The 17425-nt window shown below is 38.0% G+C and overlaps 1 protein-coding gene across 6 annotated transcripts in view; it reads right to left on the bottom strand.

The window, feature by feature from the left end:
• Window positions 1-17425, bottom strand: part of MYO9B (myosin IXB) — a 45086-nt gene that overhangs the window by 22656 nt on the left and 5005 nt on the right. For all 6 annotated transcript variants that reach the window (XM_074851568.1, XM_074851566.1, XM_074851569.1 and 3 more), the window contains exons 2-9: window positions 11796-12689; window positions 3757-3851; window positions 1996-2058; window positions 1772-1871; window positions 1526-1626; window positions 1176-1305; window positions 605-694; window positions 261-377 (exon numbers count right to left, since the gene is read on the bottom strand). In XM_074851568.1, the coding sequence (XP_074707669.1) occupies window positions 261-377; window positions 605-694; window positions 1176-1305; window positions 1526-1626; window positions 1772-1871; window positions 1996-2058; window positions 3757-3851; window positions 11796-12632 (1533 nt within the window). In that variant the 5' untranslated portion in view covers window positions 12633-12689. The remainder of the gene's footprint in view (window positions 1-260; window positions 378-604; window positions 695-1175; window positions 1306-1525; window positions 1627-1771; window positions 1872-1995; window positions 2059-3756; window positions 3852-11795; window positions 12690-17425) is intronic.

Below are 17425 nucleotides of genomic sequence, written 5' to 3'. Positions count from 1 at the left end.
GATAAACAATCTGTCACACAGTGACTTAACCCACAACAGCTAACCAGTACAAAAAGCACAGTAGTGTACGTTACTAGATTTTGAATATTTAACTTATGTCTATTGTGAAAACAGATGATTAAATATTACCAAAGAAATTTACCATGGACTTCAGAATAATCAAAATTTAGCCCAGCTATCTGAACATGTCATCCATAGCATTGTCTGTTAGCTCTAAATACACAACTGCCCACAAAGACTTGTTTTTGTGAGAAACTTACTGTAACAGATTCCTCCATGTCCTTCTTATTAAGGAGTGCATGATTAATTCGCAGAACAATCCAATCAAACAGAGCACTGTATAAGGACTTTGCCATTGAATCACGAGCTGTTATTGCCTGCAGATGAAACAATGTTCACAACTTTATTAAAAAAAGCTTTTCTGTTTCAGACCAGTGTCACTCAAAAGTTAGTCTCAGCAGAGACAAAATAAAAACAAAATTTTCCTTTGATGTTAACTTCTAACTTTCCAAACATCCCTCACTAAATGTGAAAGTGTACCATATTAGCCCAAAAAATAAGTTTCAGTTATTTAAAATCATTCTACTAGTGTTCTTTTACTCACCTCATTGAGACTATATGGCAAAATAAGCTTATCATTAGCAGTCACAGTTTTTCTTTTTGTTAGCACTTCTACTAGAATTTCTCGTTTAACCTTCAAAGCAAACAAGAACAAGAGTTACTGTCACCCTCAAACTGCCCAATGAGCATAATTTGAAAGCAACAGTGGACATACAATTTCCTCAGAGAAGCCCAAGCTCTTTGACAACAGCTACATCTAGCATTCATCAATAGCTTTACAGGTTCTTCAACTTCTTTAAATTATTCTCAGCTTAGATTCACAGATGTTTCCCTATGATGGCAAAGAACACATCTCCACTAAATTTATTCCTGCTCAGCAATATTATTAGTGAGTAAACAAATTCTATTTCCATGCTATGGGCTATATTCCATCCCTAACCCCAATAATTTCACTAATTTTATCCACTTCCCCTCCCATAAGATAAATGTTGTCAAAGTACCATAAATCAGATCTAGATATAGCAAGCTGGGCAACAAGACATTCAAGTAAAATGCTGAGGTAGAGCATGACAAAAAGGTGTATGAAACATTAGAGCTGAAGAGAAATACTCTACTTTCAAAAGCTGAGAAAGAATGTCCAGCACTTCAGGAGGTCCTACTTCCAACCCTTCATCACGACCTGTAGCTTTCTTCTTGTACGTAACATTGCCCAGATAAAGAATAGCTGAAAGTACTGAAAAAATCCTAAGGAAGAAAAATTGAATTTTATAAGAATTTTTCTCATGAGTTCTTTATAACAGGTTAGCAGGCCTACTTCTACTTCAAGACTGTCTATAAGGCCTCAAATACTCAGCTCTCCTTGCTTCCTACAGGACTAAATGTGATCCCAACACAAATAGAGTTTAGTGCAATTCATGAACATTAAGTAGCTATCAGTAACAAAAGCTTAAAAGATTCCACTTACTGTTTTTTTGTTGCCGAAAGGAAGCCAACCATCTCCATGGCTTGTTTTAATCTTTCAAAGTCATGTCGGAGATCTTCCCCATCTTCAATTTTCAAGTTATGCTGTGAAGAGAGATCCATGATTAAAGGCAACGAATGAAGCCTAGACATCACAAGAAAACAAGGATAATCTGTTGTGCTTTCTTTCATCTTTAACACAATAGAAAAACACTTCTCAATGCACTGGTAAATTCCTGTCACAGATTACCTGATTGAGGTAGAAATAATCTTCAGGTTGCTTGAGGTGAAATTCTTTACGCTCTTCCTCATTGACTCCAAGTAGCAAATAATAAAAGACATGGTAGTTCCTACAAAGTCAATAAATTTCTCTTTCATGAAAACATAATGATTTTTCTTTTATTCTATATACTTTAGATGCTCAAACTCTTCCACTGATTATAACGGTGTTAGTAAACGGTATTAATCTCTTACCTTTCATCTTTTTCTTGAGAAACCAGACGAGATTTTTCAAGCAGGTATTTTTCAACAACAGCCCTAAAGAGCCACAAAGAATGAAAAAAAGCATGAGCGCAAAGAAAAGACCTCACAAAACATCCAACAGCAACTGCCAAGAGAGTTCAAATAATGAAATCTGCACTAAAATATACAAGAGAATAGCTTAGTCACTATCTTAAATCTAAAATAAAAATTTCAGTATGCACTATATTGTAATTGGAACAAAGAGAAATACCTAAGAAACACCTATCTTCAGTGCTTGGTTTTAGTAGACATAACTGGAAAGAGGCAGATGAAGCTAGAAAAGTGCTGACGAAGAACTGTAAGCAGAAACAAGACATGCAGAATGCTAACAATATGTTATCTACTCTGAGATTAACAGTTATCTGACAAGGAATGCAAGGACTACAAGACCCAAAAATATACTGGATAACTGTCTGCTTCTCAATCTACCAAATTAGCTAGATTTTTGTGACAGTATATGTCAGCCTAAAATGGAAGCCAGACAGACAAAAAGCCCCTTACAGTTTGACAAAGTAACCTCCTAAATGATAATCTGAACTCCTTGACGTGGGATACAATGAATTAGGCCAAAGGCTGAGCAGTTTTTTCTTAGGCTGAAGACAAAACAAATGTATTCAAATTGTACCAATCTCCTGAGCTAGTGCGACTTCAGCTGAAAAGATGCCAATTTCGTTCAGAATAACACTTGAAGCAAATTGGTACAGAGTTCACAGTCACTTATGTTATTGTCATTTTGTAAACCGCAAACACAAAGATGACCCAAAGGAAAGACACGCTGGAGCACAAAAGTCAGGGATAGCTAGTGACACTCCATAGGGCAGCAAGCTTCAGCTTCAGGCAGAATTCCACACCAATATTATGTATTATGGCACTGCACCTAAACTGGGACAGGTACGTCTTGACAACATGTGGACATGCTGCGAGTTTTGCAGATACAAGTGTTAAAAATTTAAGATGCGTTTTACAAAGCAAGATCTGAAAGAAATGATTTTATGGCATGATGTTAGACAACTAACTACACAAATATTTGCACACATGTCACTGAACTTTTTTGGACAAAATTCTTCACTTGAAGTGAAAGTGCTCACTGCTAAAGAAGAGCAAAAGCATAATCTTGGATTAATATTGAGGGACTACAGTAATATGACATTATAGCACCTACTACAGCATGAAAAATATAAATAGAATTCTAAGACTCAGCTGTGACTATCATATTAAAAAAGTAAATGTAGGTATAGAATATTCTATGTCTGACCTTCAGATAGAAGCACACAATTTCAAGTAAGACAAGTAAAATAATAATTTTATAGTCTTCTTTATCTCTATAACTGGTGTTTAAATTGTTTCTTTAAAATGGCTTCCTCAAATGTATTTCACTTCTCTCTAACTCTTTTTATAAATTCAGATCTTCTGGATTTAATTGCAAAACGGAGAGGACAATGGGTGTTATGAAAAAAGCCTTCATTTAGCATGAAGGTAAAGATTCAGCTGCAAATTCTTAACCTGGCATGGTTGTACAGCAAAGTAAGAATATTATGCATCACCTGATTATTCCACAAAGCTCAGTTAGAGAGTCTTGAAAACTCCACAGCAGCAAGCTACTCTCACATGAAAAGAGTCTCGACAAAGCAGCATTTTATATACATATATTGGTCTTCACCAATTCCTAAAAGCACAGAGATTAACCCCAGCAGAACCTCATACTGAACTTACCCTCGGACAATACCATTCTCTAAATAGTTGACTTGAATAAACTTTCCAAAACGACTGGAGTTATTGTTATGTGCTGTTTTTGCATTTCCAAATGCCTGTAAAAGAGTAGAATGAGATAATTTTCAATTAAATTAAATATGCCAACACATAGCTTTTCAAGCTCTTCTGTCAGATTGCAGTATACACTTGAAACACTATGGAAATGGCAGCATACAGAAACCAAAGAGGCAGCTTAGGAAGCCTCCACTGTTCCTCACAGATCTATATACATTTATTATTTGCACCATACAATAATATTTGAGGGAGTGAGGGAGGGGAGAGTACAGGAAAGGTAATGACAGCTAGAGAGCGCAAATCAGCCTCCATCACTAACAATTATTGACCTCAAAGAGGATATTCAGTAGGAAGATGACAGAACAATTACCATGAAATTGCCTCTCCCATAGAAAAGCCACAAACTACATCCTATTCCCTAACGTATTGCTCCCACTCAAAAATTTCCCAATAAGCACAATTTTTTTTTGGAAGCGAGAACAGAACATTAAGATCTCATTTATAAAGTTAGCCCACGAATTTTCAAAGTTGTAAATTCAAAAAACAAACAGAAAAACTTTGGTTTACAGAACCACGTCATACTCATTGGCCAACTAACTCTGCTACGCAACACTGAAAAACGTAGTTTCATTATGAGGTGTTAGGAAAAGCAAAAACCCAGGTACGGCATAAATCCTAATTGTGCATCTTTAATACTTCTGCCTGTATCATGAGCCTTCTGGTAGTTGCTAGTACATACATAACACAAAATATCCTCTGCATGAGCCACACTTAAGAACTCTAAAGACAACTTATTACATCTAAAAGTCCAGTAGAATTAGTTATTGGGAATGTCCTTAACTTTATCAACTCTTAACTGTGTGTTCTTAGGTTAAGAGAAACTTATCCTTCTAACATGCAGGAGGCAATCCAGCACATTGAGAAGAAAACCTGTGTAAAATGCAATTGTTTGGAAATATACGCTGCTCGGTGGAGACTATCACCAGCAATTCCTGACACAAATATTTCCTCTTAAAGCTCAAAGCAATTAAGGGCTCCATTAGGAAATCCGCCTCCCCTAATATAGAACATTTGTGGAATGATTTCACGAAAATGCCACCCTCTTCCTCCACACACACACATCCGGAGAATGATGGACATGTTCTATGCTGTGTACATTATGCACTAAACTGCTTATACATAAAATTGCTCAATTATGGTGAATCCTAGGGGAGTACTGTTTTCATGACAGTCATGTTGTCTGTACATTGCAACTCTTTTTTTGTTGGCTTTTTTGGTTTTGGTTTTTTTTTTGGGTGGCAGGGGGTGTGTGTGTGTGTTTGATTTTTTTTACCAAGCTACCTTAAGGGTTGCAGTTGCACTGCAGTGTGACACCTGGATCATCACTATTTCCAAAACAGGTTCTCAAAGCTCTCTTACAAGTAGAATTCTACTGCCAGCTCCCCAGCGTTCAGAGAATGCAAGGAACTTCTTATGAACTGGGAGAATGCCCATAATTCTTCAGACAACCATTATTTCTGACCTAAGGGAATAAGCTAAAGGAGCTCTTCCTGTGCATGGTGAAAACCCACAGGGCGATTCTGCTGTAACTCCCGAAAAGTCAGTGTGTTTCCAAGGAGAGAGGGTTTGCATCCATCAGTGCTTATTGATGACTGAGGCCAAGCTCAGCCTTCTAATTTCTAGAGCCTATGCTACATGTGTTATAATTCAAACAGCAGCTATACTTGGATTTTTCAAAGCAAGCACTGACGACAGTCATTGATACCTTTTTGTAGCTACCATTGAACAAGTTATCACCCAGATTTTTTTTTAGAGCCCATTTTGCATACACATGCATATAATCCAGGTCAACTCCCTACAGTTACCAAACAACACCAAACCAAAAGTGAAAGACCAGTAACATCAGCACAGCAAATTGCTTCACAAATCAAAAAACCTATTCCTCTCCCACTGACTGTGGCTCTCTGAAGAACATCATCCAACTTCCCATTCAGTGCATTAAGAAATCTGCTGTAGCGAAGCTTTGCCAGGCTGCAGAACAGTGGACTCGCAAATTGATTCTGAAACACTTCTTTTAAGAAAGTTTTCTAACTTAAGCCACCAGTTAACTTATATTCAAGAAACAAAACACCACATAGCTAAATTTGCTACGTTATTTTTTAATAATAAATATTTTGGCATTACAGAGTTAAGAAATCCCATAACCCAGGCTTCCTGAAAAACTTTCCTTAGTGATTACTCATGTAAGCAATGAATACAGTTTAAAACTAAAGGCTCTTATGATCTCATGTGTCTGGTATTTAGTCAAAGCATACAGCAAATTCTTAAAAGCTGATCTAATATTATCAGTTTTTAGGAAAGTTTTCATGTACTGAATGGTTTTCTCACAAGAGCCTTTAACATCTACAACTTTTTAAAGAACATTCCAAGTCACTTAACATTTTGGGTGGGGAATTTTTTTTGGTAACATTTAACTTTAAACTCTAATCACTGCTACCATATTTTGCACTATACTTTGATGAGTTATCTACGTAAGAAATTACATTCCTGCCTAAAATCAGAAAGGTGCAGAAATCTGAAATGTTAAATGTTTCAGTATTTAGCAGTTAGATATCTTTAACCTACTGTAGCTTTATCCTACAAAAAGAAGGGTTACAGATAAGAATGAAGCTCCTATATTACCTAGCCATTGCTCCACATGAAAAGCATCTTTCACAGATAATTCTACCCAGGTACTCTATACATATCTCAAATTCAACTGAAATATCTCCCTGTTTTGCCTTTACAGCAAACCACCTATGCCTTTACATAACAAATTCAGAAGATGTGAGAAGACAGAGACCATTTCGGCTAAAGAGAAATAATCATTCATATAACCAAACCCATTTACTGTTTTCCCCTGTGAGTCCATGAGGAGACAGATAAAAATTAAAACCTAAAACTAAATCTCTCCAATGCAGAACACTAGCTATATAAAAAGAGGGCGAGTCAAAAATAGCAGACCAAGGCCAGAGGAATCAGAGCTGGGATAGCCTATTCTGGGAGGCAGGAAGTCATTCAACCCATCCTCTTACCTTGGAATGCAAGAGGCATAAACTGGAGTCTGCTACTCAAAACTCCTGCAACAGTAACAGCTTTAAAAGTATTTGGAAAACATGCCAAATTCTTTTATTTGCTGTAAAAAGAAAACCCCAAACATGCTCCTATCACCTACCTCAGGAACACAACTCAAAATTCTTTCATAAGAATTGCCAAAATCTGAAAAAAAACTATTTGAGTTTCTACATAAACCACTCTAATCCATGGCAGAATCACCACCGCACAGACCAATCTTTTAATGTGCCAAATGACATCAAAGACTCAAGTTACACACCCTGGAAGAGGAAATGACTACTTCAGAGTTGAACTCAGTTTAATAGTGGTCTTCAGAAACATGCTGCAAAATATCCACTCATCAACACAGAAGTTGCAGTGTCCAGGGTAATTCTGCAACTCTGCATGCTGTCTGATGTGCTGGGGAACCCTAAGCAATCCACATGATCAGACTGTATAAAGGACAAGGGGCTTTTTCCCCAAGAGATGTGTGCAGCAGGGAAAAGTATGCAACACATTTCTACCGAAAAAAAACCCCTACTAACATCCAACCAAATGGAAAAAGGAAGTTCCATTACTCCTCTGATTATGATTCTTAAAACAAACACATGCAGATAATAGCCTCAAAACAACTACTTTCCCTTAAATAGAACAGACTACACCCACTAAATATATATGCAGACTTTTATGGCAAATACAAATGAAAACCAGAGTTGAAGCACCACTCGGCTTAAGTCCATCTTATACCAAAACCACAAGCACAATGGGACTGTAATAAAGAAAACAGAGCTGACAGCAAATTGCTTTACTCTGTTTTCCATAGAATGGCAAAGCATAAAAGTTTACTTTCTACAATGAAATTTAACAAGCCTTTTAATATGCTGAGTTCTAGAAAATCTCATCCCCCCCACCCACCTGATTGTGCTGTCAGTCTTAATTAATTCATATTTACAACTGCCTTCTTTAGAAGACCCCTTACTGAATGCTTCCTGTTGGACTTTCCATTTTATTTGGGTCTTAATTCTTTATAAAAATGGTTCAGCGCCATTAAGAAGTCTTCAACATACCCAAATGGAAATAAGCAATGCTTTTCAAAATAATACATGAAAAAGTTATGACAACCCCAGTATTTCCATCTGTCCCACATCTCCTCAGCTTCCCTTTCAGAGGGAAATGAACTTTCAGCACACTAAGAAAGTAACTTCTGTAATAAACTCAGGATACTAAGGGTTACAATTTAACAGCAGACAGCAAGCCAACAGGAGCTTTGCTGCCAGAAGAGGAAGCTCCAATTCTCTCTTTCTATGTCCCTTGCCACATGCTCCCATCCCCTCACTCAATTTTCTGCCACTTTACTAAGTTAATTGGCTTGAAGAACCTGATAAGTTAACTACGGGTCTCCAAAACAAGTTCAAAGTCTTAGATTGCACACTGTGCATTTTATATCTGAAACATGCGTTTTAAGACATTTTTCCCTGATGAAAGGAAAATACAGATTTCTTGAAAACTTCTTGAGTGTGTATGGAAAGGTTTAATTCTGTTGTTTGAGACTCTATAAAACAAACAAAGGTTTGATTCACTATTCCCACTTTGACACAAATAATAGTTCCCAAATGTAAATTCCTTCTTGGGACTTCAACCGTAAGTAAACTGAACTTGACAGTCAATACAAGAAGGCAAAACTCCAAGTCAGAGAACTATACTTTAATCACTAAATTTAGAAGAGCATGAAAAAGTCAGGAGTATTTTAAAACAGAGCCTATCCTTATCTTCCTACCAGTTTTAAAGAAACCGCTCTTCACTAGAGACTATCTATGTTAGCCTGGAGAAACAATGTAATCGGAGAGCAATTCCTATACCGCTAGGGCAACTGTATGTCTTAGGAGCACAGCACCCAGCATTAGGCTGTGCTGAAGCATCGCTGTCCCATGGAAGCAGCCCGTCTTTCAGCTTCTCTTTCTCTAGAAAGCTGCAAGCAATGCCAAACATCAGAAGCAGTGTGAGTTTCTTCTGCTTATTAGATCCTTATAAACAGCACAGACTGGTGCCGAGATTGAGCAAGAAGCATCTGAGGATCAGAGACGAACCCATGACCAGCTTTCCTTTCACTAGCGCATGTGACAGCAGTTGTGCGAGTACCATGTTTAATTTTTAACCACACTGTCTCTGTATCGTGCATTTAATTTCTTGCATGTTTGAGAAGGTAATACCAAGCAATGTTTAAGGTCAAATCACCTTTCATGGTACGGCCCTACTCCATTCTTCAGAGTCTAGAAATTGTGAACAAGAAGCTAAGACATTAACAATAGTCTATCTGCAAATTCCTCACAGATTTGAATACAGATTGGTTAGGCAACACAGAAACAGGATTCGGCAAGAAAAATGTTTTCAAGCTCACCAAGTATGTGATGATAAAATTATAAATCCACCTCCATAACACACTAATAGCGCTCGCCTCTCTGTGCTAGAAATGTTTGCTTTAACTCCTTGAACTTTTACAAAAGGTCAGCCTATAAACAGACACATTTTACTTCGGTGTCATGAAAATAAGAGGTCACTAAAAAGAGGAAGTTCTGAGCCAAAATGCAACCAACTTTTATGATACAGAAGTCAGGGAAACAGACTTCAGTAAAGAGTATATTTTCATCTTTCATGAGGACTCAGAATAAAACTTCAAAATTAAACAGAACATTCTCAAATAGTTTAGGCACACTACAGAACTGTTCATGCAAAAAACCCCCTGAAACATCCATTTGAGAAAAATTCCCTTTTACCACTTCAGTTCCCTTAAGTAAAAACCCAAATGAGTCACCATAGTTGGATTTAGAAGTGACCAACTCTAACAGAAGAGTTTGTCGTCAGTTTAACTTCCACAAAGTGAAGTAAGCTTTCTGTGCATTCCTCTCCGAGACCAAAGTTTGACTTGGTTTTTTAAAGTTACGGAATTGCACAAGAGCACCCATATTGAGAAACATGGAAGCTTCACCGTCAGCTGAATCCACTCTGCTTCATTTTACTTCTCTTTGTTCTAAACCTACCACAGCATCACTTTCTGCTCTGCACTGGAGTTACATGAATAGAGAAGTATATTCCCAGCAACTTAAATAGAGTTGCGCTGAAATCACAGGTACCCCAGTGATTATTTCGGCCGGGACAAATCTTAGCCTCTGCAAGTTTCAAAAAGGTTTCTTTCTCCATAATTTCAAGTCAATGAATAATACTTTTAATACAAAAATGTATATTCAATCCTGAAAGATGTTTCACAATTCAGATATTCCTACATTTTTTATATTGAGTTGTCAAACTCCTTTATCTTTTGCAATATTTGGGAGGACAAGTTTACACTGAATTAATCTGACGGACATCTCAAAGAAGCAGGGCAAGAAGTTTCTCTGAGAATTGCAGAAAAGAGCCTCACATTTTAGACAAGATGTACTCTAACAGCCACCTTAGAATCCATATGGCAAGTTTGCAAGTTAAGCTTTCAATCGGTCATCAGATTTCTAGCTAGCAAGCTAGCTATTTTCTCATGAAATGCATTACTAAGTGCTCAGTGGAAGTCTGAATATGTTGTAGTACTTATGACAACCAGTCTTACAGTAGAAAATCACAAGTGTCTGTTCATGAACATTCCCAGACATATACAACATCTACCTGTGGCTCCAGCAAAGCTAATAATTTTCATTTTCAATCTAGGGATATGTGCATTTCTCATTCAGTGGACAAACGTCAACACAAGATTTTACATCTCTATCTGGTTTGACGCAGCTGTATCACATCCGGTAGACTAGGATCTGAAACAGTTAATTTTATCAAAGGCAGAAAGATCAGCTGATCAAACAGTGCTTTCCACAGTGACCCCTTCCTGTTTTCTGTTTAGAACTGCAAACTTGAACTCCAGCAACCAACAAACCTCAAACAATTTTACTTCTTCTTTCAAGTAGCAGAAAGCAAGGCAAAAAAGAACTTGCATGTATTCCTCATTCTTTACAGAAAAGCTTTCAAATCACATTTATGAACTTTAAAATGTGTTACATTTAACTTCATTGCTTTTCCACATTTTATTTAAAAGCTTTAAAAAAACCCTTAATTTTTTTAAAAAATAAAAGTGTTGTTACATTTGAGAATATTTAAACCTAAAATTTGCAATGGATGCATTGAATGTCCTTGCTGCTGAAGATTTTGTTATGGGCGACCGTTACATCCATCCAAGCTTTCAGAGTTTTCCTTTCAGATGAGAGAGTAAAGGGGAGAGCCTGAAGTCTAAAAGATCCGTTTAAGTCTGTCCTGCCGTCACCTAACGCAAGGCAAGCTGTATCCCCTCCTTCTCATGTGTTTAGTTTTGCTTTCTGTTGGAAATACTGCAGTAATTAAAAATCAAAGCCAACTCACACTTTCTCCCCAACTAACAATGTTGCTCTCTTCAAAACAAAACAATTGTCGAAAGGAAATAACTCCCTCAAAAAGTGAGTTCATAAAAATGCTGCAGGACATGCTTACACACAAAGGCATGATTACAGTAAGCAGTTAATGTTTCAGTGGAACAACCTTTTTATGAAAACATTTACTTACAATCTGATTCAAACTCCATCAAAACTTTAAGATGGAAAACACAGGTAACCTCTGTCCCAGAATATTAGTGTTTGGTGGTGGAAAGTTAAGTCAGATGTAAATTAAAAGCAACAGGAAGTCGGCAGAACGGAAGGATGAATTAAGGAAAATCAATTAGAAGCAGTCGAGCAACACAGCCAAACACCAATGCAGCCTATTGATACCATTAGTGGCATCTAACGCCTAAACCAAGTAGGTGACTCAAAAGTAGTATTCAACTGCAGTTATTTGAAGTTTTCAAGAAACAATTTTCACAGAAGGCAATTTTAGCATAAATTTACCTCCAGAACTGGTCCAGCTCCTAGAATAGTTCTCTCCACACCACTTGCGTACCCTTTCTGGCTCAGTGCCGTGAGACAGTGAATTAAGAAGTTTGTGCTTTGAGTTTTCCCAGACCCACTTTCACCTGATATAACTATGCACTGATTAACATGTTTTTTAAGCATTGTGTGATAAGCCACATCAGCAATGGCAAAAATATGAGGCTCCAACTTCCCAAGCTGATGATTCTCATACATCTTAACATATTTAGGATTATAAATGGGCAGGAACTTGAAGGGGTTAATTGCAATCAGAATACTTCCTGCGTAAGTATAGATTTTGTGTTTCAGAAAGCGGCATTTCAGATTCTCTAGGAGCGTTGTCTCCGTTAAGTTGGGAAGATTGCACAAGTCATCAAAGTCCTCCTGATGCCATGGAAGAAAGCCCCTTTCAACCAATCGCCGAGCATCTGTCTCCTTGGAAAGCAATTGCATCTGGACATATTTGATGGTCCCATCAGTGTTCCGTTCTTGCAAAAGAAAGTAGTACCCATCCTTTTGCGGATGCTCATCCTGAGCACGACGAGGCCAAAGTAAAACCCTATGAACAGGAGAATCATTTGTATCAAGTACCCATTCTTCACCACCCGATTCTTTCACTTCCACAAGCACATAATGTTTTGAGACATCCAAGTTTAAGATATTAATCACATCCTTGATAACGTCTGAAGATGTGCTGTCCTTGGTTGCTGTCACTTTGCAGCAGGGAGCACTTTCTGTTGAGAGTTGGGGGTAAATATGAAGACTGTAGGCTGCCTTTGCCTGGCAAACTGCACTGTCAGCATCTTTTACACTCATTCTGTCCCCAAATGGGCTTCAGTCTTCCACCCCTGCTTAATATGCAGTGCCCATCGTCTGAAAAGGAAAAAAGAAAAAAGTCAGGTGTTAAAAAAGCACGTACAAGAGGTATTAGGGCAAGATGTTATTTTCTGGAGGATTAGAATAAAGTTATTCTAGAATAAACTTATTTAGAACAAAGTTCAAATTATTAAAGAACAAGCGCACTATTTATGCACATCAGTGATATTATTTTAAAAAGCCTGCCTAGCCTGTCTCCAGCCTGGAGTGGAGAGCTGCCACAACATCTATCCTCTTTTCATTTTTCCTTCTATTCCTGTGCCATCCCTTCCTCCGTGTTATGGCAGCACAAGCACTCATACAGCCACAAAGCAAACTGAACTGGGATAAACATCCAAGTTAAAACTGCCTTGTTTCCCCAGTTAGTTTTAACCCAGATAATTTCCCCGATCTGCTTCACTGTACGGCTACGCAAACATTCATTCATCCTCCCACAGAAACCTCCCTTAAAGCTGCACAAGCAGCTTGAGGTAGAAACAGGGTTTGATCACTTCTTAAATCAGCAGCGACAGTTTAGAGCAGCCATGAACATGGCAGAAGCAGCAGTGCATAGCTGCAAGGAAGAAGATGGTTCTGACGCCGAGATCCACACTTTTTTCTCGTTTCCCCCAACTGACCTCTTTTCATGAAAGGTACAAGATTGGTACAGTATTCACCCCCACTCAACTTTAAGGAAACTGCCTATAGCTGACCAGTGCAAATACTGCTGTCAACTCCTCCTAACCCTGCACACCATAGTGACTTCTTGAACGTGCATAATTTACCCAGGCAAGAGACTGCTAATTTCACTTCATTGAACCACATCCTTGCTACAAAAAGGTTTGAGCATGCTTTTTATCTTCCATTTTAGGCAACAAAGTAAAATTAGTCTTATTGCAACTACTTTTCAGTTCAGCTAACAAGATCCCAAATAATCCACTTCATTCACAAGCTTTTATACCTACCGCATCAACTCTTTCCTCACTGGGTTTCCGGAACCACGTGCATGAGTCTCCAAAAATCAATCATTCTGATTGCTTTCTCCTCCTTTCACTCCTGATGCAGGCCAGCAGTCTAACTTCAACCTAACATCAAACTCACAGAAGCCAACCTCCTCCTTACCGTCAAGTCTAAAAGCCTCTAGATTTAGTAACATTCTGTGCCTTTACCACCGATTTTTTCTGTCAACCACAATTCTGTACGCCCAGATCACCAGGACTAGGTTTGCCTACATTGCTTTTGTTCAACAGCTTATTAGCTTATCAATGGGTAGTAAAAGGAGACAGATAATAAAGTATCCCTTTGTTTTAGCAGTCTGTAAAACTTCATACCTAGAATATCAGTTCCAGTTTTAAGAACAGTGTTCTAGTTATACACTTACATGTTGAATATATAAAAAATAGGAAAAAAAAAAGCAGAGAAACGTCAATGAAGTTGCTTTTTGCCACTAAACAACTTCACAGGAACTTGCATAAGGCCACAAAGAGCAATCATTTCAAATTAAGATCAGTAGAGTTGGAAGCATTTAGCTGCCACTTCCACTGCAAGTAATGAATCACTTCACAGAAACATATGACATAGTTCTGCCTCATGAACAGCCTCAGAGTAGAGAGCTGTGCTTTAAGGGAACTCTGAACAGTAAGCTTACAGAAGACATTGTTATACAAGCTGGATCATTTTTAGTGGCTACTCATCAAAAGGAAGGCTGAACAAACCACAGACAGCAAGACAAACCACAGCACATCTCTGATCAAGCTGTATGATCCCTCTGAGAAGGGTGTTTTCCCCCCGTTAAATTTCATTCTTCGTTCATTAAGGAGAGCTTATTGCAAGAAAGAACTTTGTCATACAGAAGGATGGACCAGTGAGCTCGAAGTCCCCTCTCCATTTCCTATAATTATCACTGACCAGTAGCTAATAAGGTCTGAAATAACTTTGAATTATGCAAGTGTAAAGCATTCTTAATCTATAGAAGTTCAAACACCTTAACATACAGTAGAATCAACAGTAGACTGCTGCTCATGAGGAACATGAATCTGGAGCACAGACAGAAAAAAAGAACAACAGTCACCATTTTCCTCTCAAGTTAGCCAGGCAGTTCAAGGGACACAGTCTTGTGCAGACTTCCTTTTTTTTCCCCCAGCAATTAGTTTCAGACACACAGTCTGGTATGATAGAGGAAGTCCCCTCAGTAAGCGTTTTCACCAAAACAGCACCCTAAGAAATGTGGTACCACCTTTTTGCCCACACAGAAGAGCTGAACCTAAGTGCTGACCTCTGACTCTACTCCTATATGTTTCCCAACCTCATCTCAGCTACCAGGATATATCTGGCACATTGCTCAAGGCTCCCATACCACACTTTCCAAAGAGGAAACCGGAACACAGATGGCCTCTTCTCTACCGGTGAAAAACCCAGGCCAATTACAGTAAGCAGCAACACGATGGCTGGTAGTGTCTGCTCAGGTGTGTGCGACTGAAAAACGAGAAAGACCTCTCATCCTGAAGATGACAGATTTCTCACAAAGCAACATGTAGACATCAACCTTAATATATTTATGGTACATACAGATTTCTAAATTATGCAGTCATCATACAGCTTGATGGAAGTTCAAGCAGACATCCATCACTCTATAGGAATGATTTGGAAGATAATCTACAGTAGAAAGAACTTGCTGAAACATGATTTCAGTGAACAGTCACATCAGCAGTAAAGACTGTCAGCATAACACCGCCCCTTTTTAACCAGATATGAGATCCAGACACTACTTGCTTGTTTTCAACAGCGTTGAGCTTTAAGACTGCTCTTTCACTCAACAACTCAAACCAGATATGCTACTTTGAATCATTTAATACTGGTTATGAGGCTTTAAGAAGAAAAAAAAAAATTAAATTCTAAAAGTCACTTAAGGAAGAATAACATCCAATTACTGTAATTCCTTTTAACCAAGTCTGCTTTTGTTACCTACAGTTTATTCACCCAAAAATGCACTACATGAGTCCCAGAAGAAATAACACGATGCTTAAATTCTTCTATCCAAGAATCGGAGTGAGAGTATCCAGTCATCACAAAAAGAGGTTTAAGGAAAACTTTCTGGTCTCCAACTACATATGATTTTCTTAGAAAGGATGTAAAATTTATTTGCTGATAATTCTGCTCTAAAAGAGACAGACCTCTGACTTCATACTAAACAATATTTCAAGCCACAAATTAGAACATAAAAACAAACGAGCATACACTGAACAGAGTCTAGGTTGGGTACCTAATGGCTCCCAGTATTCAACTAAGGACAGGGTATCATCAAGCAACTGGAGGATTAGATTCTAGTGAAGTTGGGATTCCTGGCACCAAATTAAACATTTTCATGATGGGTCTAAAAGAAAGAAAAGAGTTACTGATAAAGAATGTATCACAGAGAGATTGAGAAGGCAGTAAGTAATCAAAAAGCTAGATCAGTTATATAGTCCAGTAGTACAGGAACAAGAAAACAAATATGAAACAAATTTCAGCTCAGTTTACAGATATATAACTTCAAATTTATCCAAGAAATAATCCATACCAGAGGGATGGAATGGGAGCTATCCTGAAATAGGCTTGAAAACCATAGCGACTAATCATTTAAACATGGTATTCTAATATAACACTACAAGCATGGTAGTGAATGTAATTCCCAGATAAACATCATATGAATATTTAGTTCAGCAGCCATATTACCCTTGCACTCGGAAGGTACGTGACCAATACTGCATCTAGAATATATTCGAAATTCAATTAAGAAGCTGAGATAAGAACAGCAACTAAACCCAAAACCCAACCTGTTAGAAAATACCCCCTTACAGCAAAACACTCTAGAAGCTTTGTCTAAGAGAAACACACGGAGGAGACTGATATCAGTTTAAGTCCTTGCACAGGGAAACAGAGTTTGGTAACAATCACCAGTTCGGAGGACAAAGCTGTAACACAAGCCAGTGGCTGGAATTCAAAGCTAGACAAAGTCAGGCTAACGCAAGACATAAATGTCACCAGAAGGCTACCCTGCACTGCAAAAACTTAACTGACACTAACCATGAGGTCTGATTGCTAAAGCTCTTTTTCGAAAATCAGCCAGTCCCCAGTCACAGGTGCGCATCTTAACTAGAAAAGTTAATTAGGTACCACCCTCTCATTTACATCAAGAGTGGTCTGCACAGATGACTCCTCCTACTTTTATGATCTCTAATTATTTAGAAAATTTTTAAGCAACTGAAATACTTATTCAATGTAATTTGGCTCATCAAGGAAGCACAAGCCTGAATTCAGGTGCAGAGAATACTGGAAGAAAAAGGGGAAATACAAGAGTAGAAGGTAATAATGAAACCATATTGGTCAGCATGCAAAACAGCAAACTTGGGAAAACAGCAGCCTAACTACCACCGTTGAGCTCTTCCTGTAGGTAGAAATACTGCAAAGTTACCTCAATTTCTTTCAATACCTCTTCTTATAAGAAGCCCCTTTCCAATGCATGGGAAAAAACAAAGCTGTGTGTTAGAAAATTTAGTAAGTGGGAGGCAGAAGCTGGCAGTAGGTGCACATCAACTAATTTTAGACTTCACATTCAGACTCCTTCCTGTTTTCCTTAAAATGTTTTACTTTTCACAAGCCCTTTGTAGCACAAGTATACATCTTCACAGCACTTATTTTTCACCATGCTCCTCTTTTACAGCTGCAAACAGAGTTAGGCAAGCTGGGCAAGACAAAAAAGTCAAAGCTTTTGA

The sequence above is a fragment of the Strix uralensis genome, chromosome 27, assembly GCF_047716275.1.
Source record: "Strix uralensis isolate ZFMK-TIS-50842 chromosome 27, bStrUra1, whole genome shotgun sequence".
NCBI classification, from domain to species: Eukaryota; Metazoa; Chordata; class Aves; order Strigiformes; family Strigidae; genus Strix; species Strix uralensis.
Note: the sequence above shows the minus strand (reverse complement) of the source record. Positions and strands in the feature narration are given on the sequence as shown.